The sequence below is a fragment of the Microtus pennsylvanicus genome, chromosome 3 (assembly GCF_037038515.1).
Source record: "Microtus pennsylvanicus isolate mMicPen1 chromosome 3, mMicPen1.hap1, whole genome shotgun sequence".
NCBI lineage: Eukaryota > Metazoa > Chordata > Mammalia > Rodentia > Cricetidae > Microtus > Microtus pennsylvanicus.
Window position 1 is genome coordinate 68887363 of NC_134581.1, and position 26428 is coordinate 68913790.

General features: G+C 42.4%; 1 protein-coding gene across 1 annotated transcript; it reads left to right on the forward strand.

Moving 5' to 3' along the window:
* The first annotated feature begins 1668 nt into the window (after positions 1-1668).
* Positions 1669-22050, forward strand: Fdx1 (ferredoxin 1). Its single transcript, XM_075965916.1, has 4 exons — positions 1669-2010; positions 7491-7615; positions 18261-18390; positions 21850-22050. The coding sequence occupies exons 1-4, from the start codon at positions 1814-1816 to the stop codon at positions 21962-21964; spliced, it is 567 nt and encodes a 188-aa protein (XP_075822031.1). The 5' UTR covers positions 1669-1813; the 3' UTR covers positions 21965-22050.
* The last annotated feature ends 4378 nt before the right edge of the window (positions 22051-26428 follow it).

Consider the following 26428-nt stretch of genomic DNA (forward strand, 5'->3'; position numbering starts at 1 on the left):
GGTCCAGTGATGATGGTGTGCTAGAGACTGGGCTCTCACTGCACATCAAACCTGCTGCCATTTTGATTTTTGACTACCCAGTGCCCAAACCTGTGAGAAAATAGAAATAGATTTCTGCTTTTATTTTTTTTTAATTTTTAAAATTTCTCTCTCTCTCTCTCTCTCTCTCTCTCTCTCTCTCTCTCTCTCTCTCTCTCTCTCTCTCTCTCTCTCTCTCTCCAAATGGGACAGAGGCCAGAAGAGGGCGCCTGATCCCTCAGAATTTAGAGTCTATTGGGAGCTACCCAGTGTGGATGCTAACAACCAAACTCAGGTCCACTGTAAGAGCAGCATTCATTCTTGACTGCTGAGTCATTTCCTCAAACCCCAAATTTCTCTTCTTTATAATGTTAACAAACACACAAACCATAAGTCCTAATGGGATTTCATGTAATGTTGGTTTTATGTATGTACATATGCGCACACACGTGTCCCTAAGTACACACGCTGTGATGTTTAAGTCAGGTCTGGTATGCCTACAGTGAGCTAACTGTAGATAATAACCCACTTTACATTCTCAAAAGCTAGATGGAGTTTTACAGTTCACATCATAAAATGATAAATGTTTGCAGAGATATGTTCAGACTGATTTTTTTTTAAAAAAAATTATGTATGTGGGTGCCTGAGGAGGCCAGAGGAGGGCGGTGGATTCCTATGGAATTCTGAGTTATAGGCAGTTGAGAACCAGCTACCATGGGTGCTGGGAAGAGAACTGAGGTTTTCTACAAGTGCAGAAAGTGCTCTTAACTGCTGAGCTGTATCTTCAACCTGTCGAGTAAAACCCCTCCTCCCAAATACGTATTTGCACCATGTGCATGCCTGGTGCCAGAGGTGGCTAGAAGAGGGTATTGGATCTCTGGAACTAGAGTTACAGTTGTGAGCTGCTCCGTGGAACTGAACCCAGGTTTTCCGCAAGAGCAACAAGTATTCTTAACCTCTTAGCTATGTCTCCAACCCCAGCTTGAATATTCAAGTAATCTTTGCCTATGTCCAGCTTGTTTGCAGCGAGTGCTTCCGTCCTTCAGCCCCTTATCAGGAATGCTCAAGATGAGGCTTTTATCGTTCCTGGTTTGTGACGCAGTTCGTTGCTCTTACTCACCTAACCTCCACAATGGCCCTGAAAGTGAACTTCGCCGTGAGTTGTGGAAACTGTTATCCGTCCCCCCGCCCCCCACCCCCCCCCCCCCCGCCCAGAATAATTTCTCCAAGGTCTCTTATCAGCAGAGGACTTGGGTTTGAATGTCTGACCTCAAATACTCTTTCACAATTTACCAGTTATTAGTCATCAAAAAAAGTTTTAAACTTTTAAGTTAAAAGTTAACTTGCTAAGTTTCAGGGTTTTATACACACAGTGTGTCAAGTTTGTAAAAACTCTCCACTGTCCTGGGTAGGAAAAACCTAGATCCCTTTTGCTCAAACTTGAACTCTAAAGGCGGTGGAAACTGTGATATTTGGCTTTGTTTAGAGGGAGTGGGACGAAGGCGGTTCAGTTCACCAGGTGGCTTTTTGGACAGTCTTTGAAGAATAATTGCTCCCCGAGCGCGAAGCCCACCGCAGAAGGTCAAGGTGAACTCACTCCTGCCCTGCTCACGGGAGCCGTGCTCGGTCCCGCCCCGCGGAGGCGTGGCATCGGCGGGGCGGGGCGCGGCCGTGGGTTATAGGACACGCAGGGCGCTCGCGGGGCAGTAGTCCGCTCGTCACTGGACACGAGGGACCCGCGGGACCCTTAGGACTGCGCAGGACATCACAGGACCCGGAACCTTCCGACCGGGGAATGGCGGCCGCTCCGGGCGCCCGACTCCTGCGCGCCGCCTGCGCCTCCGTCGCTTTCCGTGGCCTGGACCGCGGCTGGCTGCTGGCCTGTGGGGTCCGCGCGGGAACTGCCGTCCCCCGGTGGACCCTGAGCCCCGGCGTGCACGCAGAGGCCGGGCGGGGACGGCCGCTGAGCTTGTCTGCGCGCGCGTGGAGCAGGTGAGGCGCAGCAGCGACGGCTGAGTCCCGGCGTCCCGCGGCCTGCGTTTCCGCCCGGGCACTCTTCCGCCTCCTGACGCCAGCGTTCCGGGGCCTGGCTTGGCGATGCGGGGCACTGGCTCCGGGGCTTCCTCAGTGGGGTGTCCTTGTCGCCCTTAGCGTCGTGGTTGCTCCTCTGGCAAGACTAGCACACGCTGGCCTTTGTGCTGCCTTCCGGCTAGGGAAGGGTTAGGCTTGCCTAGTGGGACTTGGGTAGGGTAGAGTTTAAACCCGCACAGACTTTAGTCCCAGTAGACTAACAGTAGATAACAGTGTTGCCCCTACAGAATGATTTAAGGGATAAATGACTCCGTACAGGTGACGTTTGGTCTTGCGCCTGGTTGAAAATGAGGGCTCAGTAGGTAGGTGCTTCTTAGCAACAGTTCTTGGGGGTCATAGTGTAGAGAATTCTGTGGGAAATGTTCAGAGAGTTGAGAGCTCCCAATAGGTGGAAGGTTTGTATTGGGCATATTTGTTTTTAAAGGCACTGCCCCCTTAGGTTGACTAAAGATAAAATTGACTTAAAGTTTCTGAGTGTGGTGACATGTTGACAATTACATAATGTCCGTGTCTATGAAAAACATAGCTGTTGCTTCAAAGGAAAGATGAGAGTTTTCTTCAAAGCTAAACATGAGTGCCCATTCCTGGAAACACAGATTAGAGTTTCCATGAATTGTATGTCCCTCTGTGGAAGAACTCAGCTCAACTTTGTAGTCACAGACCCAAAGAAAGTCACAAGTCAGTGTATTTGCCAAATGTAATGAGGGGACAGCAAATGGATTACAGGGTTTTGAACCTAGCTTACATCTTTAGTGTTAGGATTGGAAGCTGATGGTCCGTTAGGATAATACATTCCAAGACTTATTTGCCTGGTAACCATAAAGCTCAGAAACAGTGTCTGGTGATACATGACCATAAGGGTGTTAACAATAACCCAAGATAATTTTGGCTGTTTGTAGATATGCGGCAATCTGTGTCTTCACAGCCACGGATGTCTGTATCTGGTGTATCAGTCTACGGCATATTCAACACAGATACGGCTTCTTCAGAGAATTTCTGATCATAGAAATCCCTGCCAGTCGTTTGACTCCAGAATAGAGTATAGCAGGAAATGAGAATTTCCCCCCTCCCCCATGTGGTTTGTGTGGAGAGGGAAATCGTGGGGACCATTCAGTCCTATTTCCCCTGGTGTCTCTGACTGTTCACCTGTGGATGCCTTAATTTCTGTGGCAGATGCTTTCTGGATTTAAGTTGTGACATACTGAACATAATCAGTGTAACTAGTATTTAAGGGAATACATATGCTTTTGCAAATTGGTTCCTACGATTTTGTCATTAGGTTTTGGATATTGTGATTCTTGACAGAGACATTGGAGCTTCAAGTAGATTTTCCAGCTCGTATTATGCCAGACTCTTGCTGTTAACACAGCAGCTCCCAGCCATTTGTAGTTATTGAACATTAAGAAGATTGAAGCTAAATAATATTCATGGTTCTGTTTTGCAGATATGCTAGCCATGTTTTAAGTATTTAAGTGTGTGGTGAGCTTCTCTACTGTGTTTGGCATTGCCAGTAAAGGACCCTCCTGCTTAAGTTCAAAGTCGTATTGGACAAAGTAATTCTAGAAGCTGAGTTTCAAGTTCCACATCTATATAAACTCTCAATAAATGAATGTTGAAAAGCTTTTATTCCCAAACACCCTGATGTTTGGGAATACTTGATGTTTCTCAAGCGACTTGATTACAAAGGGCTTTCACACACTTGATTTCACTGTACTTTTAAGACAGTCCTGTGAAGTAGGTAGGTAGGTGAGTGGGCATAAAGTTATCATATTAACTAGCTGGCAAAACATGGCCTAGACCTTGAATAGGTTCTATGCCGCGTGGCAGATGACAGTCTTTGTCCTTGAGATGCTGTGGCTCTAACCAGGGCCCTCTTTGGTGTCAGGCGTGTGATCTGCTGCAGTACTGTAGCTGGTAGCTCTTTAGTTCATACTTTTGTGAGTCATTTCAGAGAGCAAAGGTGATGAGGGGAGGGCAGAGCCATAGACTGGCCTTTCCCTCTGTTAGCGCCCCAGGCGATGTAGTGAAAGGGTAAGAACAGCTATACGTTCCTCCAGTGGTTCTCAACCTGGGGGTATCGACTCATTGTGGGGTTCTAGTGACCCTTTCCCGGGGGTCACCCAAGACCATCAGAAAACACAGATACTTACATTACAATTAATAACAGTACAGTATAACAGTTATGAAGTAGCTAATTTTATGGATGGAGGTCACCACAACACGAGGAGCTGGATTAAAGGGTCGCAGGTTAGGAAGATTGAGAACCACTGCTCTACTCCATTAGCCTGGGAGACCTACAGGACCACAGCCTTGTTTGTTAGTGTGCCTGCTGGGGTTGAGCAAAGCAAGTGGCTGTTTAATTGGGGATGAAGGTTTAGAAGAATTACATTTATTCTGCTACTTGAAATCTTACCTAGTGTGTCATTGACCAATCAGTTACTGAGTGTGAACAGACAGAAGTGTGGGCAAGTACATGTGTATAAAGTATTTCCCTAAACTTCCTCTATTTTAACCATTTAATTCATTAAATTAAAAACAGTTTAATACTGGGCTAAGGATGTAGCTCAGTTAGTAGAGTGCTTGTGTAGTATGTGAAGCCGTTTGACCCCTAGCACCACACATAAAGTGTGCGGGGTGATATATATAATCCCAGCACTCGGGAGGTGGAGCAGGAGGATCAGAAGTTCAAGGCTGTCCTTTGCTACATGGAGTATAGGAAGTTAGCCCAAGATAAGTAAGGGTCTGTAGAAAAAAAAGTACTTTAATGCTTTTATGGGTGGAGTCACTGCTCTAGTTTACTTGTATATAGGAGTGATTTCCATGGTCACTGCTTTAGGAGTAAGACCAGAAGCCATGGCTTTTGCTTCTCCACTCTTTCACTTGAATTACCTTTTCCCTCTCATTTCTTCTTCCTTCTTTGTCTTAGCAAATCAATTACTTATCTTAGCATTTGTTAACAAGGGATGAATACCTTTAGTACAGTGATTCTCAACCTTGCTAACACTGCAAGGCTTTAATACAGTTCCTCACGTTGTGGTGGCTCCCAACTGTAAAAGTACTTTGTTGCTACTTCAAAACTAAGTTTGCTACTGTTATGGATCGTAATGAAATATCTGATATGCAGGATATCTGATAGGTGACCCCTGTGAAAGAGTCATTTGACCCCCACAGGGGTTGAGACCCACAGGTTGAGAACCACTGTTTTAGCACATAGTAGCAGTCCAGGTTCCTAGCAGTAGAAAGAAGTTTGGGGGCTTTAAATAAAAGTTACTGATCCATGTGTGAGTTCTACCATGGCTTAGGCATTTTATACATTGTCAAAACTGTAAGATAAATGCCTTGACAAAAGACTGATGTTAGTGATTTGAAATTCCTTTGTTGTAAGTTTAGCTGTGTGTTCTAGAACAGCAATCCTAAAGCCCCCAGAGTGGAGTAATTCCATAAACATCCCCATTTACTATAGCTTAGCTTCCAGGAATTTGTCTGTGTCAGTCTCTCCGATTCATATTGCCATATGGCTTGCCGACTGTCCCATCTGGTTCTTCAAGTATTAGAAGCCAAACAAGTTCTAAATGTGAGCTCATTTTCAGCTTTCACAAAGCTCCTTCTCTTAATCCTAGTAACCCCAATTTAAACCCAGTTGCCCATGCTGAAAATGTCAACATCCCTTTGCCGTGTGTGTGTGTGTGTGTGTGTGTGTGTGTGTGTGTGTGCGCACGTGTGCGCGTGTGCGCGCGCGCGTATGTGTATGGTGTGTGGTGTGCACACACACATCCTAATAATATATAAGTGAATTCCTAAACTTTCCATTTTACTACAGAGTTCCACTGGCTCAAGTCATTGCCTCCTATGTCCTTTTTAAATGTGTGTTTTAGAGAATCTTCTAGCTGTGAGGACTGTTGTTATTCTCTGCTGTTTTACCTTGAAAAGAACATAGCTTTTAAATAGTTTAGCATTACAGTTCTTCAGTGCAAGGATCCTTGTTTTACAGAGCCCAGGTTGGGACTCAGGTACAAAGAGCATTGCCCTGACTGTCTCTGAAGTCATGCAAAACAAACAAACAGTTTTTTTCCCCCTGTCTTTTGACAGTGCCGAGCCTGACACATGCTAGGAGTGCCTGGCGAGTAAAAGTACTTGGTTTTAAAGGCCTCTCTCACCCCCAATTAAAAGAAGTTTGGGAGCGTAGACTTTTTTTTTTGAAGGCACACGTACAAATTTTTATCTTTTTTTCATTTAAGAAATATTAGTGTATATTCATTGTACAAGCTGATGAAAATTTTCACTGATATTTTAAGGTTGGACCTTTTTAATCAGGATCCTTTTATCCACTGCCATATCAACATTATCCACTGGGAGGCGGTTCATCTGACTTACTTGTGAATTTTGATTGTGGTTAAAAATTACAACTAATTAAGTGCTGGGAATGGAAGAGACATCTTCAGGTGCGAGTATGATGATTTTCCCACATTTTAATGATGTTTGGTAAAAAGGAGAACAATTTAGGTTTACGTGATGATATATAACAGAGTAACACACATGCAGTGGTGTATGGCTCCCCAGGAGTCTGTTAGTGTTGAATGCACCGTGTGGACGAAAATGAAATGTTCAAAGACTCACAAAAGTGTAAAACAGCTGCCCCTGGGGTCAGAGTCTCATGACTAGACACCTGCACTGTAGTGACACGGGTGGCTAGCAGAATGGTTTGTTTCTTATGAAGCTGACCACAAACAACCTTGAACTTGTCTCTCAAGGCCATGGTCACAGAGATACTGTTCTTCTAAGAGCTTGTGAAAGCAAAATAGGTTTTATGAACTGAGGGTGTAGCTCAGTGGTCAGGTATGTGCTTAGCATGTGTAAGGGTCTGGATTCAATCCCTGGCGTGAAAATCAAACCAGAACACTGTTGCCTCAACCACAAAACCCAGGAGACTTGCTGCCTGGTTATGATTGCTGAGTGTTTGTACAGATCTGTGACGGGTGGGGAGACAAAAGTTCACAACTCACGGGGCTGCTGGGGCAGGACATAGTTTTCATTTTCTTTAAGAGATCAATCCTGCCCTCTGTAGGTGGGGTAGAGGATAAGTCCTCAGTCTGTACTGTCTTCTTCCTACACGTGTGCTTATTCATTTGACCTTGCAGTTAAGTTATGATTTAATTTTTTTTATTTGTTACTCTTGTGTGAGTTATGTTGATGATGTGTTTGTGGGCACCCATGGCACTTTTGTAGAGGTCAAATAACCACATTTTGGGATGAGTTCCAGGGATCCACCTCAGGTGGTCAGGCTTTCATGGCAAGAGCCTCTATGTGATAAATTATCTCCTTGGCCTTTAAATTATATTTTGAAATTACTAAAAATATTGAAATACTGCTTCCTTTCTCAGCTCAGAAGATAAGATAACAGTCCACTTCAAGAACCGTGATGGTGAAACACTAACAGCCACAGGGAAAGTCGGTGACTCTCTGCTAGATGTTGTGGTTGAAAATAATCTAGACATTGATGGCTTTGGTAAGTTACCTTGCAAGTTTCTGAATAAATTACAAGTTTTTTTTGTTCGTTTGTTTTAACTTTTAAATTGTAACATTCTAATTAAATATTATAATTTAAGACATGTTATTTTATTTTGTTTATAAAGATTATTAGAGTAGGGGCTGGAGAGATGGTTCAGTGGTTAAAACCACATACTGCTCTTCCAGAGGATCTGAATTCTGTTCCCAGCACCCAGATTGGTTGGCTCATGATTGCCTGTAATTCTGGATGCAGGGGATCCCACACTATTTTCTGTCTTCTCCGACAGCTGCACACATATGGCACACACTCAGGCAGAAACATGCTCACATAAACATTTAAAAACCCAAGATGGATAATAAAGGACACCTGTTTACTTTTAGACAATAATTCAAATAGCCATGTGACTCAGAAATCGATTGTGGCCTCGTGCCCACTGTTCACCTGCGCTGCAAGCCAGAGAGATGAGAGGTAGAAGGTACAGGACAGAGGTAGTGAATACCATAGCACAGAGAAATTTGGAATAGCTTTGATTTAATTCTAAATGTCATTTTACTTTCTCAGGAGAAACATTATGTAGAAAGTTTTCATTTCTTCTGACCATACTGTCTAGCCAAATGTACAAACCTGGTGTTTCCACACCTCCATATTGTACTTCAGGGAGGCTCTGGCTGTGTCTAAATTGTTCTTTGGCTCATTGCCATCTTTATTACCTGAGAAATCAGATTTTGGGGCTCAGGAAGTCTAGCCAGCAATGTTTATTTACTACGTGTGTGTGTGTGTGTGCGCGTGTGTGCGTGCAATGCATGTGTGCATATATTTATGTGCAGGCTTGATTATGCCATGTGTGGCGATCAGATGACAGCTGTATGGAGTTGTCTGTTTCCTTCCATGGGGTACTCAGATTTGATGGCAAGCGCCTTTACCGACTTGCCTTGCCAAACTAGCAGTGTGAGTTGTCACAAGCTGTTCCCGTGATTTGGATGGTGCATATTAGGTTTGAAAAGCACTAGTCTTTCCAGTTGTAATTTCTTTTTGTTCAATACATTTTTTACAACCTTGGTATATAGTTTATAATTATACAAATCAGATGTTGACTGATAATAAATCATAAGTTTATTTTAAACCAAATAGATGCTTGTTTATTTTTATATAAAGAACTAAATCTTTTTATTTTTTATTGGGGGGGGGTTGTATTTTGAGACAGGGTTTCACTGTGTAGCCCTGACTGTCCTGGAACTTACTATGGAGACCAAGTTGACCTTGATCTCACAGAGCACTGCCTGTCAAGTGCTGGGATTGAAGACGTGCAGCACCACGCCTGGCTTTAAAGAACTAAATATTTGATTCTGTAGGACATAAGCACATCTTCAGTATTTTTCAGAGTGGTCCAGTGTTTTGAGTTTAGTTGTCAGTGCTGAGAATTGAGCTTCTTATATATAGCCCAAAATGGCAGACGTATGCTTAGGGCCATTTCAAAAACATTGGTAATTCTCTCCACCAAGCCAGAATTTATTAAACAGTTTTTTTTAAATGAAACTCAAATCAGTAACTCAAACAGCAATTTTTAAATTGAAAAATAATCCAAGGATACATTAACTTGTTATTGATACGCTGTAGAATGACGGTGGAAAAACATCTGAAGCCTTTATTTTTAATGGTAAACCAGTTTGTTTCTTTAAGGGCAGAGAAGTTTGTATGCACAATAGAAAGATCACACTTTTGGCTGGCGAGATGCTCAGCAGTTAAGAGCTCTTACAGAGGACCAGGGTTTAGTTTCCAGCAACCACATAGTAACTCACAATACCGTCTCTGATCTCTGTGGACATCAGGCACCTATGTAGTACATTGATTTACATACAGGCAATCATTCATACACATAAAATAATTAAAATTTAAAAATTAAGAAAGAAGCACTGTAGTTCATAACATACAGCAGTCTCAGCTCTGAACCAGGGTGTTTCTGCAGTGTTGTTGGCATTTTCTGTGAGATGGTGTACACAGTGCAGTAATTGTAGGCTGCGCACTCAGAACCAAGGCTGTAGTCAAGTCACAGAATGCAGCACCATCTAGGTTGCCAGAAACACTTCAGATCCATCATGGTATATTTTTTTTTCGTCCTTATGTTCAGGAACATTTTACTGCTATAAATCGTTTATCACCCTTTTGTTCAGTTTTTGGAACCCCAGATAGAGTCGTGATCCACACTTGAAGAGGTTTTGGTCTAGGGCTAGAGAGCTATTTCAGTGCTAAGATCATTGGCTGATCTCACAGAGGACTTCCCAGCATCCACATGGCAGCTCATACCATTTGTAACTCCAGCTCTAGGATATCTGATGTCCTCTTTTGATATCTCTAGATAGTGTGTGTGCACACACACATGCACACACATACACAGAGGCATTAGACTCATATACATAAAAATATGTATTTTTATTTTTTGGTTTTTCGAGACAAGGTTTCTCTGTAGCTTTGGTGAAAATATGTAGTTTTAAAAGATTGCTTTGGTATGTAATATAGCCTGACTATGTTGTTTCAGGGCATGGTTTAAGTCCTATTATAAGGGCTGTTGTTAGTTCTTTTCTCTGTCATTTTCCCATTATGTATTAAGTCTGCCTTCATGTTAGTGTTTTCTGAAGTTTTTCTTGGAGGGAAGATCGCTTTCATTCGATAGTAAATTCCAAAAAGCTGCCTTTTGGGTGGCCTTCCATAGGGTTTGTGAAGAATTGATTTTTTTGTAATGTTTTTCTGAGCTTGTAAAGCTAATGTTTCTACCAGTTTCAAGGTAATTATGATCATTACCATTTATGTTTATACCACATCCTGGCATGTTATCTGGTGTTGGTATTGAACCAAAGCCTTGTGCATACTAAGAAAAAATTCTATCATTTTATTGTGCCTTCAGCTCTTACCTTCCATTTTATAGATGAAAAAACCAATACTCATTTTTGTAGTGATATTTTGTTTATGTTTTAACAAATAAAATTTGCCTGAAGATCAGAGTGCAGAGCTAAGCCACTAGAGGCCAGGGAGTGGTGGGCATACACCTTTAATCCTAGAATTTGGGAGATAGAGGCAGAGGGCTCTCTGGTAGTTCAAGGTCACCCTGGGCTACATAAGATTGAATTTGTCTAAAAGGGAAATGTAGCTCACACAGAGGGATCCCACACCTTTAATCCCAGCACTAGGGAGGTAGAGACAGAAGTGATATGGCTGGGGAGAGAGAGGAATACAAGGTGGGAAGGGACAAAAGCTCAGTGAAGTCTGAGGACAGGATCACTCCTTTGGTCTGAGCATTGGTAGAGATAAAAGGTCCCTCTAGTGGCCTTAGCTCTGCACTGTAATCTTCAGGCAAGCTTTCTTTGTTAAAATATAAACAAAATATCACTACACATTTCCTCTTGTTTATATGTGGCAAGTCATTCAGCTAATTTATATCCCAGGGTACCTAATGTCTCAGCATTCCCTTTTTCTCTCTGTCATTTTTCTTTGTGTCTTTCTATATAACACCTTTAACAGAAATTAGGTAATGAAATGATTGATACAATACATTTTTATGGAGTTTTACAGGGATGGTCTGGAACTCACTATCCTTGTGCCTCAGCCTCTTGAGTGCTGGCATCATAGGCATGTACCTCCAAGTCCAACTAAACTGCACTTTTAATTGAGCTTTGCTGAAGTATTCTCTCACAATGGATGCTAGTGTGTTGAAAAGTAATTGAGACTAAACTCTGGGATCAGGTAGATTGTGGTTCACAAACCAACACTGTCAACTCAGACCTGCAGCGTGCCACCCCCCCCCCCCCAAGAATGAAGATGAGCAAGAGCCTAGTTACACACTGAAAGGAATACCTGCAGAGTGAGATGCCCGTAGAGACGATCTAGAAGATACACAGACTACTCACTCGCTCATCTCTAGCTGACTGTGAGGTCTCTCACAAGCCAGAATGAAGACTAACATACAGATTGCTTGGTTGTTGAAGCATTTGCCTAATCACCTGAGCCTCTTGGCACCAGATATTTGAACCTCTGGCCAGTCTTTTAGCTGGCCACTGAGCTGGGATTCACACCCTGAGGATATGAGCTTTAGAGAATTGGTCTACAGCAGCGATTAGATAACTGACTGCAGCAGTGACCACCAGTGACAGCAACTGCAGCACACTGGGCAGGGCGAGCGCCTTATTCCCAGAGTTTCCACACTGTGGTGTCTACATGTGCACAGAAAAAGAAATTCAAGATACACAAAGAGCAAGACATGGCTCTTACTTGGAAAAATAACCAAAAGCTGTTGACAAGGAAACCCAGATGCTAGACAATTTTTGTTTGCTTTTTGAAACAGGGTTTCTCTTTGTAGCCATGACTGTTATGGAACTAGCCAAAATGTTAAGTCAGGTTTTAAAACTGTATGACAATGTTCTTGGTCATGTTCTAGACCAACACGTCTATGTGTGTGGAGACTGTTGGCTCTCTGTGGGAACATTGCAAAAGAAATTGTGTTTTTCTAGCCCCTGAGAACACTCAGGTGAAAGCTGTAACCAAGGGAGGCTATTTGTGTCATTTTCTCTGCAGATTCATTTTCACTTTTAGGAAGTGACACTTGTCCCTGATAGTTTACTACAGAGATGCTTATAACAGAAAAGATTCGCAAAAACAGCTGCCCACTTACAGAGAATCGATATGTAGTCTTAGACTGCAAGACTATCTAGTTGTGTAAAACTCTCTCAAGGAGAGTTTTAAGAACTAAGCATCAGAAGGAAGTTTTTATTTTCGTTACAAAAGTCCCTCAACTGTATCAGTTACTTTTTTGTTACCTTGATAAAAGACATGGCCAATTGTATCTAGGAAGGACTGTATCTCTGAGGCAGGCCTTGAAATGGTATATCTGAGGCCAGCCTTGAACTCCTGATTTTCTTTTTCCATCTCTGTGTGCTGAGAGTACATGAACCACCGTGCCTGGTTTCTGTCATGCCTGAGTGCAAACCTAAGGTGTCATGTATGCTAGGCTAGCACCCTACCAACTGAGACACATTCCCAACTCCAGTTTATAGCTTCTAACAGCATCTTAGAGAAATAAAAAAATAATAGAACATAGAAAAACACAATCTCTTTTGCAGGGGTTTTGCTGTGAAATATTTATTTTATAGAGTGTGTAAAATTAAATTCACACTGTGGGTCAAGGTTGAAACAGTGTTTCCCCTAAACCCTATTTGGTGTGGTTGAGTAGAGCTTTCCTGCCTAGGCTTGTCTGTCCATTTCGCCACTCTCACAGTGTTGTGATTTTGGAGAAGGACCCTAACTTTTTACCTTGTCTTCTTACTTGTAGAATGGGGCTAATATTAGTATATGCCCCATAAGGTTGCTGTGAAGATCAAATGAGTTAATCCAAGTGTATCAGATCTTTTTTTGTTGTGATAAAAACACCCTTGACCAAAAGCGGCAAAGGAGGAGTTTATCTTGGTTTACTACAGTTACAGGTGGGAGGTCTACAATACTAAAGGAGACATGGCAGCAGGTGTCCATAGCGGGAAGCTCAGAGAGTATGTCCTCAACCACAGATGTGAGAGAGTGAACTGGAAGGGGGAAGTCTACAACCTCTCAAAGCATGACATGCTTCTTCCAGCAAGCCTTTACCTCCTCAAGGTTCCATAACACCCCCCCCCCCCCCCGCTGACCCCAACAGGGGTCTACTGCTAGGGTCTACGTGTTCAAACACCCGAGCTCCACACATGGCTGAGTCCATGGTTTCTGTAGTATCTACCCATGTGATCTCATCTTTTCTGTGACCATAAGTCCTTCCTAAATGCTGCTAGAGATTAAATTTATATGTTTGGCTCAGTTTTCTCCTCTGAGCTTGAACTTGCAGATTCAACTCCCTTGTTTACATTTCTTTTTAGAAATCCCAAAGAAATTTAAAACTCAAATATTTGCTTTTTAAACAATTATTTACCCCCTCCACCATATGTGTATAATATTTGTGTGTGAGTGTAGGCACACACATGCTATATAATACACGGGCGGAGGCTGAGGACAGGCTGCAGGGTCAGTCCTTCTTTTCCACCGTGTGCATTCTGAACATAAACTCAGTCATCAGATTTGGTAACAATTGTCCTTACACACTGAACCCTGTTTCTGGTATATATATATATATATTTTTTTTTTTTAAACAACTTTTGATCTTGCCCTTCTCCTTAAACAGTCTTTCCTCCAGCATTTCCTAGATCAGTAATGAGTACTGCCCAACTACTGCAGGCTAAAACCTGAACAGCTTTGTTTTCATCCAGCACTTCAGCACCTACTCTCACTTAACCCTCCAGTGGATCCTCTTGGCTCTGGTAAGCCATTGCATATCTGAACCTGTGAACCTGCTTCTGCCCTTGAGCTCTGCAACGTGGGTGATTGTCAGCACACACATCAGCCACAAAGACTTCCGTGCGCTTAGGACAAAATCCGAGTTCCCATTGGCCTACGGCTGCACATGGTGTGCCCTCCCTTTGCTCTTCCGCTCTCCTCCACTTCTCATTTGTCTTCTTCCTATTTTGGTGATGCTGACCTCTTAGAAGCTTGAACTCAAACTAAACTTCACACCTTTGAGACTTCATGTGCATTTTTCCTCTGCTGAGACACTGTCTTCTCTCTCCCATCCCACAAAGTCTTATTTATATTCTGTATCTATTAAGTCTATGTGTATTACTTTCTTAAGCCATATAGGGGAAATACGTAGCAGATGATGGCAAATGTTGTGGAAGAAATGCCTGGATTCTGGGATGCAGGGTATTGGGTTCAGGTAGTAAAAGAAATCCTCCTTTGCCCAACTACCCAGGCTCTAAGTGGTGTTTCTCTGTTACTCCCAACCCATTATAAGCTGGCATTGTTTGTAGTACTCAGTCTACAATAGTTTGTCATTGTCTAGTCTGTCCCACTGCCTGGCCTCAGACCATCCTTTCATAGCAATTACCACATTTTGGTAATACATTTAGTCACTCCTATGTCCTTCTACTGGACTCTGGTAAGGGATACAGTCATTCTTAACTCATTTGTTGTTGTGTATGAAGGAATGAGTAAATAAATGGTTCAGAATGGACAGTTGTGAACTTAGGAAGCAATACAATACATACCAACTTTTGTGTTAATAGATAATCCTTTCAGTATCGTGTGCTGCAGTTATTCTGCCACTTGGGGGCAGTTATACATCTGTGATTAAATTTATCTAGCTTATCATTTCAAACTTTTTCTTCTGTAATTTTCACATGCCTGCTTTATGAATATTCAAGGTAAGAGGTTCCTGCACTGTTTATAGAAGTCTGTATTTCTGCTTGCTGTTATGCTTACTGTTGCTTTTCTGATACTTTGTTCCATCATCCTTTGGACAATATGATTATATGTAATTTCACATTTTCAATATGTAACTTCCCACACAGCTGTATTCTAGGTTTCATTTAGTAAAGGGGTTAGGTGTGTGAGGGTGACCCACCTTATCTTGTCAACATCATAAGTGAATGAAATGAGCCTAATACAAGACTTGCATGTAGGTAACTTCTGTCAGCAAACTTAGATTTCATAAATGGAAAGAGGAAATTTCGTATATCTATAAAGTATACTTTTATTATCTCTTCATCCCTATGTATCTCCAACTTCCTTTGGTGTCCCCTACACTGTCTTCCTTTAAACTTCCTGTCCTTCTTTTGGCTATTAATACCCCCTGAGACCAATTAGTGCAGCTAATATATGGTGGGTGTAGGGCCACCCGTTGGGATATTGAACAATTTACCAGGGTCATGTCCTCAAACGAGTGTGAATTGATCTCCCTCAGCACCCATCAACTGCCAATAGCTCCTATGCCAAGGGTCGGGCCTTAGAGCCCCTCCTACGTCCATGCTGGGTTTTTGACTGGAGTAATCTTGTGCAGGTAATCACGAATGCTATGAGTTGATGTGTGCAGAAGCTGTGCCAGGTACAGATGTCAGCATTTCACAACTTTCTTCCTCCTCAACCAATGCTTAAAATTCTTTCTGCCCCTCTTCCATAATGCTCACTGAGCCTTAGAGTTGCTTATGTTGGCACTTTGACCAGTTATGAGTCTTCTGCATTAGTCACTCACTGCCTGCTGGAAAAACAAGCTGTGATGGGTGGTGGTGGTGCATGCATTTATTCCCAGTACTTGGGAGGCAGAGGCAGGCAGATCTCTCTGAGTTTGAGCCCGGCCTGGTCTATAAAATGAGTTCCAGGATGGCCAGGAGTACACAGAGAAACACTGTAGTAAGGGGCAACAGGCTGCGTTCCTGCCGCCCAGCTGCTGGCAGCCTGGCTAGCTTATGCCCCAAAATAGCAACACACAAATTGTATTCTTTTAAACACTGCCTGGCCCATTAGTTTCAGCCTCTTACTGGCTAACTCTCACATTTTGCTTAACCCATTTCTAATAATCTGTGTAGCACCACGATGTGGTGGCTTACCGGGAAAGATTCAGCATGTCTGACCTGGTGGCTGGCTCCATGGTGTCTGGCCCAGAGAGGAGAGGCATGGCAATTGCCTCACTTCCTCCCAGCATTCTGTTCTGTTTACTCTGCCTACCTAAATTTCTCTCCTATCAAAGGACCAAAGCAGTTTCTTTATTAACCAATGAAATCAACTCAAAACAGAAGACCCTCCCACACCATGTCTCAGAAACAAAACAAAACAAACAAAAATAAAAAAACAAGTTTCTCCCACTAGGTTTGAGAACATAAGCAACACAAATCAATGTTTAGAAGGCAGTTGGATAGCTTAACCAATAAGCAAAACAACAATAGTAAATTCCTGCCAGGTTTACAGTAACAGGTTTGGAATCCCTTCTGTGAAGCCAGATTAAAGACCAGTCAGAAAGCCAGGCGGGTGGCAGCACATGCTCAGGAGGCAGAGTCAGGCAAATCTCTGTGAGTTTGAGGCCAGCCTGGTGTATAAGAGCAAGTTCCAGGACAGCCTCCAAACCTACAGAGAAACCTTGTCTCAAAAAAAAAAAAAAAACCAAATAAACAAACCAGTCAGAAAGTTGTTGGTTACTGCTTGACATGACAGTCATGCCACTATTGCACCAATGTCCACATATTGCCAATCTGGTTAGTATTGCAGCATGCAGGGTCTAGTGCTGGATGAGACCATTGATATAGTTCTCCCCCCCCCCCACCCAGCAGCCTAAGATTTCTCACCATTTCCAAATAGTTATTATCTAGGTCTGTTGCCAATACATATATTACTTATACTCATGATTCTTACAACTCCCAGGCGAGGTTGGTATAGTTGCTATTAAAATAACAGAAACACGGAGAGTAAAGACACCTACTATGACGCAGTAAACAGAGAGGTGGTTAAAGGTGGGGAATCTGGTTCCAGAGCTCATATACCCGACTCTTGTGCCTCATTACTTGGACCTTCCTGAGGCTATCAGTGCTTCTAAATGACTTCAGTAAAAACTAAGGTGCTCTCTCCCTCGCTCTTTCTCTTCCTCTCCCTCCCCCTCTCCCTCATGTGTTATGTGTGTTCTGGTACATGGTATGAAGGTTTTTTTCCCTCACCTTTCTTCTTGATTGAAGCAAGTCTCCTTTTTTTTTTTGGTTTTGTTTCTGCTGTTATGTTTTATACTCTAGGCAATCTGGCTCATGAACTTCTGGGAGATCTTGTGTACCAATGTTTATATATATACCAAGTAGTTGCTTTAAAATAAGTTGTTTATGATTTGTTATCTTTGTGTGTTTGATTTATGTACCTGTTTTATTTGCCTATATACCTGTGGTCACTTAAAGATTTCTCACTTGAAAATGGGTCATGAGTGGGAAAAACTTGAGGAAGCCCTGGCTTATATAGTTGAGTTTCTTTGTAAGACAATTTCCAAATGAAGTCTTTCTTAATTTGTTTGGATGGCGTGATTTTGTTAGTTTCTTTTGTGTGGTGCCTGGCACATGACAAGAGCTGAGTGAATAACTGCTAAGTTAATGGTTTAAAAGTGGAATAAGGAGCCAGCGAGATGGCTCAGCAAGTAAAGGCACTTGACATCATCTGGTGACCAGAGTGTGGTCCTGGGACCCACCCACATGGTGCACATGCTCACACACATACACAGCACACAAATATAGAATAAATATAACTTTAAAATGAAACAAAAGGAATGATCACATTATTTAAATCCTTGGTGTATCTTAAAATGCCTTGTTTGTTAGGCCCAATTACTTAGGATTGAGAGGGAAGGATATTTAACTTTATTTAGGTGTAGTGTAGTTACTTCCTCTTGGATAACACAAGTCATTATCTGTTATTTTGAGGTTCTCCAGGTAAGGTGAATTATGTGCATATGATTGTATACATTGTTGCTATATATATTTAAGAATACATCTTTGTGTGTATGTGTGCCTCAGTTATGAACTTGGATACATTTTAATATTAGACTTGTATGTCCTTCATGGTCCCTTCACATTGCCTGTTTATGACGTACCTTTGTGAAGTGCTGTGTGAGTGGTTTCAGACAATGTGGGGCTGGAGGACCTCTTCCTGACTCGTGATTACTCAGTACTGAAACCCTTTAAGTTAGTGTTGTAGCTGATTCTAAAACACAGAGCAGCCAGGTGTGCACTGCTGCGGTGCACAGCATGGTCAGCCTCTGCTGCTCTTACAGGTGCTTGCGAGGGAACTTTGGCTTGCTCCACCTGCCACCTTATCTTCGAGGATCATATATATGAGAAGTTAGATGCCATCACCGATGAGGAGAACGACATGCTGGACCTGGCTTACGGACTCACAGACAGGTGAGTAGATTTTGTTGGTTAGTTTTGTTTTAGGATCGGTGTCTTAACTTTTGGTCAGGGTGGCCTCACACTCGTGTGTGCTGAGATCACAGGCATAAGGCACACTGTGTGTCTGACCTGTGAGTAAGTGACACCCTGGGGAAGTCTGCATTATCTTCCTTCAGGTCTAAGATCACTCCACGAGTAGGAGTAGATAGAGAACAGTCACGAAGTTTAAGCATCCTCTGGGAGCGTTTCTCTTTCACTGTCCACACTTGCCCCCCATGAAGCTTCCCCTTTACAAAATCAAAGAGTTAATCGGTAGTAATAGTTTCTAATCCTATTACATCTTTAGTCTATTTTTGCCAGGAATTAATATTTATCATAATTTCATAGGATTTAAATAAATGGAATGCTTTTTATAGTATTCTTGAAGAACAGATTTGATAATTGAACAAAATTATAGTGGAAATTTTACCTGTCTGAGAGAACTGAGTTTTCAAAGAAACTTAATATATAATAGTAATTATGTTAAGGTGAGTAGTTCTTTCTCTAGGTGTATAGTAAAGTAAATTAATCAGAGCTTATTAATTAGTAGGTAGTTTCTCTTAAACACAGTGAGCTTCGCAAAAGCAGATGGCATCAGTGATACTATTTTTTAATTATCCCGTCTTAGAGTCAAGGAAGGCTTGTCCTTGATTGACTGTTTCAAGGCATAATTAAGGAGGCTTATTTCTTATTGAGAGTGGGTTTTGTTTAACTGTATTTTGCTACCTTAATGAAGAATAACTTCTTAAAAACTGTATTAGCTTACAAGATCTAGGTTTCATGTGGTAAGAATAAATTTTAAGCAGTTATAGTGATAATAGTTTTATTAATTTCAGTTTGTTTCTTTTATAGTTTATTTCTCCCTATTTTCTGTTCTGTTTGGTTTTGGATGCTAAGGGCCTTGCCCATGCTAGACAGAGCATCCTGTCCGTCAGTGAGCTATGTCCTGGCCTCCACCTCCCTCTTATTGAAGTGAGACTAATACCCTGGGAAGAAAGAGTGAGCGCTTCATACCTTTTACATCCAAGCTGCTGCACTTATGCGTGGCTGCGCTCTGGCCCTGGGGTGCTGGTTCTCCCCTCACTGTGCCTGCAGTGTTCTGCTTTGCCTCGCTGACAGTTGCTTCACTTTCTGAATCATTGTCCTCTAAAGGATAGCCTTGTTTCACTCACCACATATGAAATGCTGAGTACCTGACTGTCGCCCTAAGACCTCCCAAGTCCTATAGTTATCTCTGTTGCCTTGCCATGGTTTTTGCTCTTGCAGATAGAGCATGATGCATAATTAAGTATTGTCAATGCTGTTTATAATTCTACAAAGAAGAACTACTGATGGGAGGTGATTTTTTTTTTCTTCCAATCATCAAAATTTTCTTTGGTTAAACTGGCTTTCTTACTCCAGAAAGTGGTGCCTCACTATGTCTAAATTTATGTGTTTTGTCCTGGCTGCTTTTTTTGTTTTTTCAAGCAAGCTTTCTCTACCTTTGGAGCCTTTCCTGGAACTAACTCTTGTAGATGAGGCTGGCCTTGAACTCATAGAGATCCGCCAGCCTCTGCCTCCTGGAGTGCTGGGATTAAAGGCGTGCGCCACCACCGCCCGGCTGTCCCGGCTACTGTTTTAAACTATAATTCTCCGTGTAATTTTTCTTTCTTTCTTCTTTTCCCCTCAGAGGAGGTGCTGGGGATTGGATTGTACAGTAGGCGAGTGCTCGGTCATTGAGCCACAACCCAGCTCATTGCTTGTCCTTGTCCATACTTTGCAGCAACAAAACGGAAGTGCCTACTTTGCCTCTCCCTCAGATGTTCTCCTCAGGTTCCTTTGGCTCTTCCTGAGTGTGTCCTGTGCAGCGGTTCATTGTTCTGTGTATGTGGTACTTGTCACAGTCTCACATGCTCGCCCTCAGCTGTCTCATCTCATCTGTCTGATCGACAACAGCAGTTAGTCTCTTCAGCAGGCCTGCAAGTGAGCCTTTTCTCCTCCTTCTTGATGATCAGGTTAGGGAAGAACAGAAAGGTGCCTGTGAACACACTGTTAGTGCTGGCTTTCCACTGGCTGGTTTTCTCTAAATCCTGTGCTTTCCTCTGAATGCCTCTCTTGTGCCCAAGGTGTAATAGGTGAAAACCCTGAGTTGAGTGCTCTGTGTATACCCATTAATGTGTAGTACTGTACCCATTGGCATTTAGTAAAACAATCATTGACATTTAGTAATATACCAGTTGACATTTAGTACTATATCATTGACATTTAGTGGTAGAAATTTTACCATTATACATCCAGTAAATGTTTGAAGCCATTAATGAAGCTAATGCTGTCAGAACATGTGATGTCAAAGAGAGTTTGATTATAAGATTAGCCTTTTTTTTTTTCAGTATTGGGAACTGAACCCAGGGCTTTTCACATGATAGGAAAGTACTTTACACTGAGCTGTATCCCAGCCCTTTATTTACTTTTTTTATTTTGAGACTGAATTTAAGTTAAATTCAAGCTGGAATTCTTACTCTTTTGCCCAGGCTGGCCCTCAATTTGCATTCCTCTTGTCTTAACCTCCTTCGTGGCTGAGGTGACAGGCACATGCCACCAGTCCTAGCCTAACATGTAACTTTTGTGTACTTCTAAGAGAAAAGGAAAGTGCTGCTTATTAAAATCTGCACTGTAGTATGTCTTCATTTAATATACTGCCTGCACTTAGAAAGCTTGTTCAGACATAGCCGCACACATGGGCCACACTTGTTGAAAACAGCGTCTAAGGAAAGCATGATTGGGAGCAGTTTTGTGAAGAAAGAGGAAGATGAAATGATGGTCAGTCTTCCCACGGTTACACATTTGCATCTGCTGGCTTCCTCTGGTGTCAGTGATTTTGGTTTTATAATCCTTTTGGATTTATTTTGAAAGGGCTAAAACTTTAACACCTTTGGAGTCAACAGCATCCTTCTCTTACTTGGTTGGAGCCACTGATGTGTATAATGTGACCGAGTCTACAGCTGTGACACAGCAACCACTTCATATTGTAGCAGTGACTGTAAGATGCCTTTGGCCTGAAGATGGACTTTGATTTCAGAGATGTTAAAAATATGGGGGAAATACATTCTTACAATTGATGGTTTGAATCTATAGATTTCATTTTTGTCTTAAAGAATTTTGTTGTTATTGTCTGGCAGGATCTCTTACGAGGATGGTCATGAACTCCTAACCTGGCTCTGTCTTTTAAGTGCTGGGTTTATAGGTGCTTACCACTATGGTTGTTTGGTGCTGACCTTCTGCTACCTCTAGTTGGGTTGGAGAGGGTGTCTGCTTTGGCTTAATGAAAACGTGGAAGATTAGCAAATTCTCCAACTGCTTTTTGCAAGAAAGTATAAAAATATCCTAAACAACTACAGGCTTCTGAATGACATGCATCCAATACTAAACTGAGCCTCCTTCCTTTCCTTGCAGGTCACGGTTGGGCTGCCAAGTCTGTCTGACCAAGGCTATGGACAATATGACCGTTCGTGTGCCTGAGGCGGTGGCGGATGTCAGACAATCTATTGACATGAGCAAGAATTCCTAAGATACATTAAAAAGAAATATTTTCATGAAATTTTTACCTATTTTTATAATTATTTCCCAGTATAATTAAATGATTATACAACAGAATATATTTCTCCGTGTGAGTAGCTGTGTTGTCTTAATTCAGTTTGTAGTACTGAAAGTCTGCAGTTTTCGTTTGATTAGATTATTAAAATGTCAGTTTAATTTTAGAAGCTAGCTGATATAATAAACTCCTTACACATTTTACCATGAGTGTGTTCAAGTGATTTTAGTAAAACATTACTGTGTAATCTTATGTCTGCTTTTTTAAGAGGTAAGTTTAAAAAGAGTGTCGTTGGGGATAGATAGTTAGATCAGCAGTTCAGAGCACTGGCTCTTCTTCCAGAGGACCCACTTCAAATCCTAGCACTCAATGGCTGCCCATAAGGGTTTGGAACTCCACTTTTAGCCTCCACAGACACTGCATGCATTTGATGTATAGGTATATGATCAGGTAAAACGTTCACACTCACGAAATAAAAATTTCAAGAAACAATTTTTTAAAAAACTTGTCACTATTCTTGTTTCATGTAGGCAGGAGATCTCCATATAAGGTGGTTTGACCAGGGTGTAATCAGAGAATCTGTGCTTCTGGCTGTCAGTTTCATGTTTAGACAGAAACTGACGGAAATATGAAGATCTCAGCTGAGGTTGGCAGATCTGTGTTACAGAGGACATCATGCGACCTCTCAAACAGTACGGACATAAGACCCAAAACTGGCTGATTGACAGGCCTGCTGGAACCACCTCAGCTGGTCCTGTACTTCATGATAATGGCGTGTGTGTATCATTAGCTCAGAAACTCCACTTAGGGATAAAAAGGGTAAGGAGAGCTTACTCTGTTCAGTAGAGATCTCGGTCCATTCCTGGGGTTCTTTAGTGTGCCTTAACTTAGGACTAATTGTCCTCCTTAAAGTTTGCCTGTAATACATCTCTCAAATCCTGTGCCACCCATCCCTCTCAGAAGCTTCCACTCACCTTTGGGTGTGTCCTTTTGTACTGTAGTAAAACTTTTCCTCAGTTTGTTCTTTGTCTTAAAGTCCTTTTTTTTTTTTGGTGGTGGTGGTGGTGGTGGAAAGAACCTGGAAACACTGGGAAGAGGCCTCAGTCTGCTGTGTCTTGGAGAGCCCACTCCTCAGCCTCCATCCGCAGGCAGCACGATGTATGTATTTAAATGTATATGCGGGTGGAAAAGATACTTAATTGCTGAGTGAAACGTTTAATGTCTTTGTTTTTAATTATTTTTTTTAAAAAACTTATTTTTTAAAAGCAAAGTGTTGAGTTTTTCTTTTACTTTAAATTTTGTTTTGGTTTCATTTGTTGGGTTTTTCATTGTTTTAAGCTTTATTTTTAAAGATTTATTTATTTTATGAATATGAGTGCCTTTATGCCAGAAGTAGGCATCAGATCTCACCATGTGGTTACTGGGAATTGAACTCAGGTTTTCCGGAAGAACAGCTAGTGTTCTTAACCTCTGAGCCGTTGCCCCTTAAAAAAACTTTTTTCATTTTACATGCCAGTACCACTTTCCACTCCCTCCCCTCCTCCTGCTCCCTCCACTTCCCCCCTCTTCCCACCCTCAACCACTACTGGGAGAAGACATGGGGAGTCAACAAAGTCTAGCACATTGCTTTGAGGCAGGACCAAGGCCCTCCCCCACTGTATCTAAGCAGAGCAAGGTATCCCTCCAAAGAGAATAGGTTCCAAAAAGCCAGTACAAGCAGTAGGGATAAATACTTGTCTCACTGCCAGTGGCTTCACAGTCTGCCCCAGCTATACAACTGTCACCCACATTCAGAGGAAACACTTTCAGACAGTAAAACCTATAATAAGTATTCAAAATTTTGATTTAGTAAGAAGTATCTGAACATAGATATAATAACCCTGACAGAGAAGTGTGGTGTCTGCTGACTAAGCTAGGGGATAAATGGAATTGTATATCTTATTCTCTGTTCCAAGAGGAGTACTCTATCTTTGTAATCTTTTGCAAATAATGTGCAGATTGTTTCCATTCCACAGAATGGGATTTAATGAATTACTTCTGTGTCTCCTCAGTCTTGCCATATGATCAGGGGACCATGTTGCATGGCCCAGGGGATACTGTTCTGTCTCTCCTTGTGCATAATCTGTCAACAGTGTGCAACAGTCCTAGAAACTAATGTGTATTTTCAGCACACTGATAGGCAGTTGTGTATGAAAGATGTTTGCCTCCTTATATAAACCAAAAATAAATAAGTGCACACAGTGTGTTCTGGAATCATGCTGCTATTGCATTGTGAGGCCACATGGTTTTCTTTGTTTGTAATTAAACACCAAATAATTTTGGAGAAAAACAGAATAAAGGAGTGGGGAGGAAAAGCATAAGCATCGTTCTCTTTGAGCACCCCACTGCAGTTTGTTCCTTTGTATAAATATGGATCAAGTGTAAACTTGACAAACAGCATTGTGTTATATACTGCATAGATGGACAGGTGAGAAGATAGGACATCCGTCTCATGCCTCCCACAAGGTTCAGAGATTTAACAGTGGAAAGGGGGCAGAGAGAGTGTAAGAGCCTGAGGTAGGCATTGGTAGCAAAACAGACCTGTTGCACATGTGAGCCCATAGACGCTGCAGCTTGTTGCACAAGATCAAGCTAGCCAGAAATCTCAGCCTGTGCAGGGGGCTTATGAAGTCGCACTTCCAGGGGAGGAGTTACCGACAAATGATGGCTACCGGGGAGGAAAATCAGTTTTCCCAGGGATGTAGTCCTTGAGATGCTATCATACTTTGGTAGATGGTCCTATATCCATGCACATGCAGGTAACAACCAAGTGGATTTTGGCTTCAAAAAAAAAAACATTATTTTAATGTGTATGGGTGTTTGCTTACATGTAAGTCTGTGTACCATATGCACATAGTGTCCATGAAAGTCAGAGGAGTTGCATCCCTTGGGATTAGAGTTAGAACTGTGGGCTACCACGTGAACACTGGGAGTCAAATCAGGTCCTCTGCAAGAGCAGCCAGTGCTCCTAACCACTGAGCCAGCTCTCCAGTCTCTGACTACTCAGTGGGTTTTAAAGGATGACCAAGTGACGTTGGGAAGCAAAAATGGTAGAAGGGGTAAGGAACTTACTGGAGGGAAGCGAATGGGGAGTGGGTTTAATTAAAACGCACATGCATGTGTGAAATTCTCAAAGAATAGGAAAAAAGGATGATCAAGAGAGTGCCCTCAAGGAGGGCAAAATGATGAAAAATATAATGTATATATGTACGCGATTTCCTTGAACCAAGCTGATCATTTTGCCAAATGTTTTTGTTGTTGTTTTTACTTATTTTTAATTAGTGTGTAAATAGAGACTAGGAAGATGTGAAGCATCTTGTGTTTGTTTACCGCTTGATGGCTGGGGTCCTTTTTGTGTGGAGCACGCTGTACTTTGAAAGTGCTTGGAAGTGATTTATACTTCAGTGTGAGTATTCGTGTCCTACACAGATCGCCCAAACTCACCTTTCCGGAGCATTTTCACACTGTTCCACATCACGGTGTAAATCACCTCCCATGCCAGGTTGTAAAGGTTCAGACCAATGGTGTGTACCTTTATACAGCCTAACCTTATCAGCTGGAGCACACTGAAGAGTTGGTTTAGACGAGGGGGAGTTTTCCAGCGTGAAGAAAGGCCCCTTCTGTATTTGAAGCGTGTGCATTCTAGGTGTTACTGCATTGGCTCCTCTACTGGGATAAACAGGTTTTCCTAAAAGCTCAGTGTCAAACAGTTATCTTTTGTTTCTTCAGACAGCTCCTGCCGCTCAGGAATGTAGACCGCAAGAAGTGAGCTGTCGTGTCTGCTACTCTGTGTCGGCTCCACGCTGTGGGTTAGAGCTGAGGTGCTCTCTCCCGGTTTGCCTTTCTGTTGCAGCAATAAAACATTGACCAGAAGCAGCCTGGGGAGGAAAGGGTTTGTTTTATCCTACAGTTTACTTTCCATCACGAGGGAAGCATAGACAGAAGGTCAAGGCGGGAAGGAAGCAGCGACCGCAGAGGGTCGGGCTGTTTACTGATTGGTTCAGCTGCCTTGCTTATGCAGCCCAGGTGCACCTGCCCAGGAATGACGCTGTTTCCAGTGAGGTGGGCCTTCCTGCATCAATCAGCAGTCAGAAAAGCCCCCATCTACACACATCCACAGGCCAGTCTGATGAAAGCCGTTCCTCAGATCAGTTTCTCTTGCTCCAGCTGACTCAAGTTAAAGACCGCTAACCAGTCTCGGTGGAGTACCATCTGCAAACATAGTCCTCGTGACTGGGTGACTTGGCAGGGTTAGCCAGGGCTTTTGGCAGGGCACGTTGGCTGGAACATCCACAGTGGGACCTGGCTTCCTTACAAAGCAGAGGCTGAGTTTTAAGGCCAGGCACACTGCAAGTGGCACACACTGCAGCAAGAGATGCTGGACTTTGAAGAAAACGGCAT

Coding starts and splice junctions, on each gene's coding strand:
- Fdx1 (XM_075965916.1), top strand. CDS start 1,814: ATGGCGGCCGCTCCGGGCGCCCGACTCCTGCGCGCCGCCTGCGCCTCC. Junction 2,011..7,490: donor TCTGCGCGCGCGTGGAGCAG/GTGAGGCGCAGC, acceptor TTCCTTTCTCAG/CTCAGAAGATAAGATAACAG. Junction 18,391..21,849: donor GCTTACGGACTCACAGACAG/GTGAGTAGATTT, acceptor CTTTCCTTGCAG/GTCACGGTTGGGCTGCCAAG.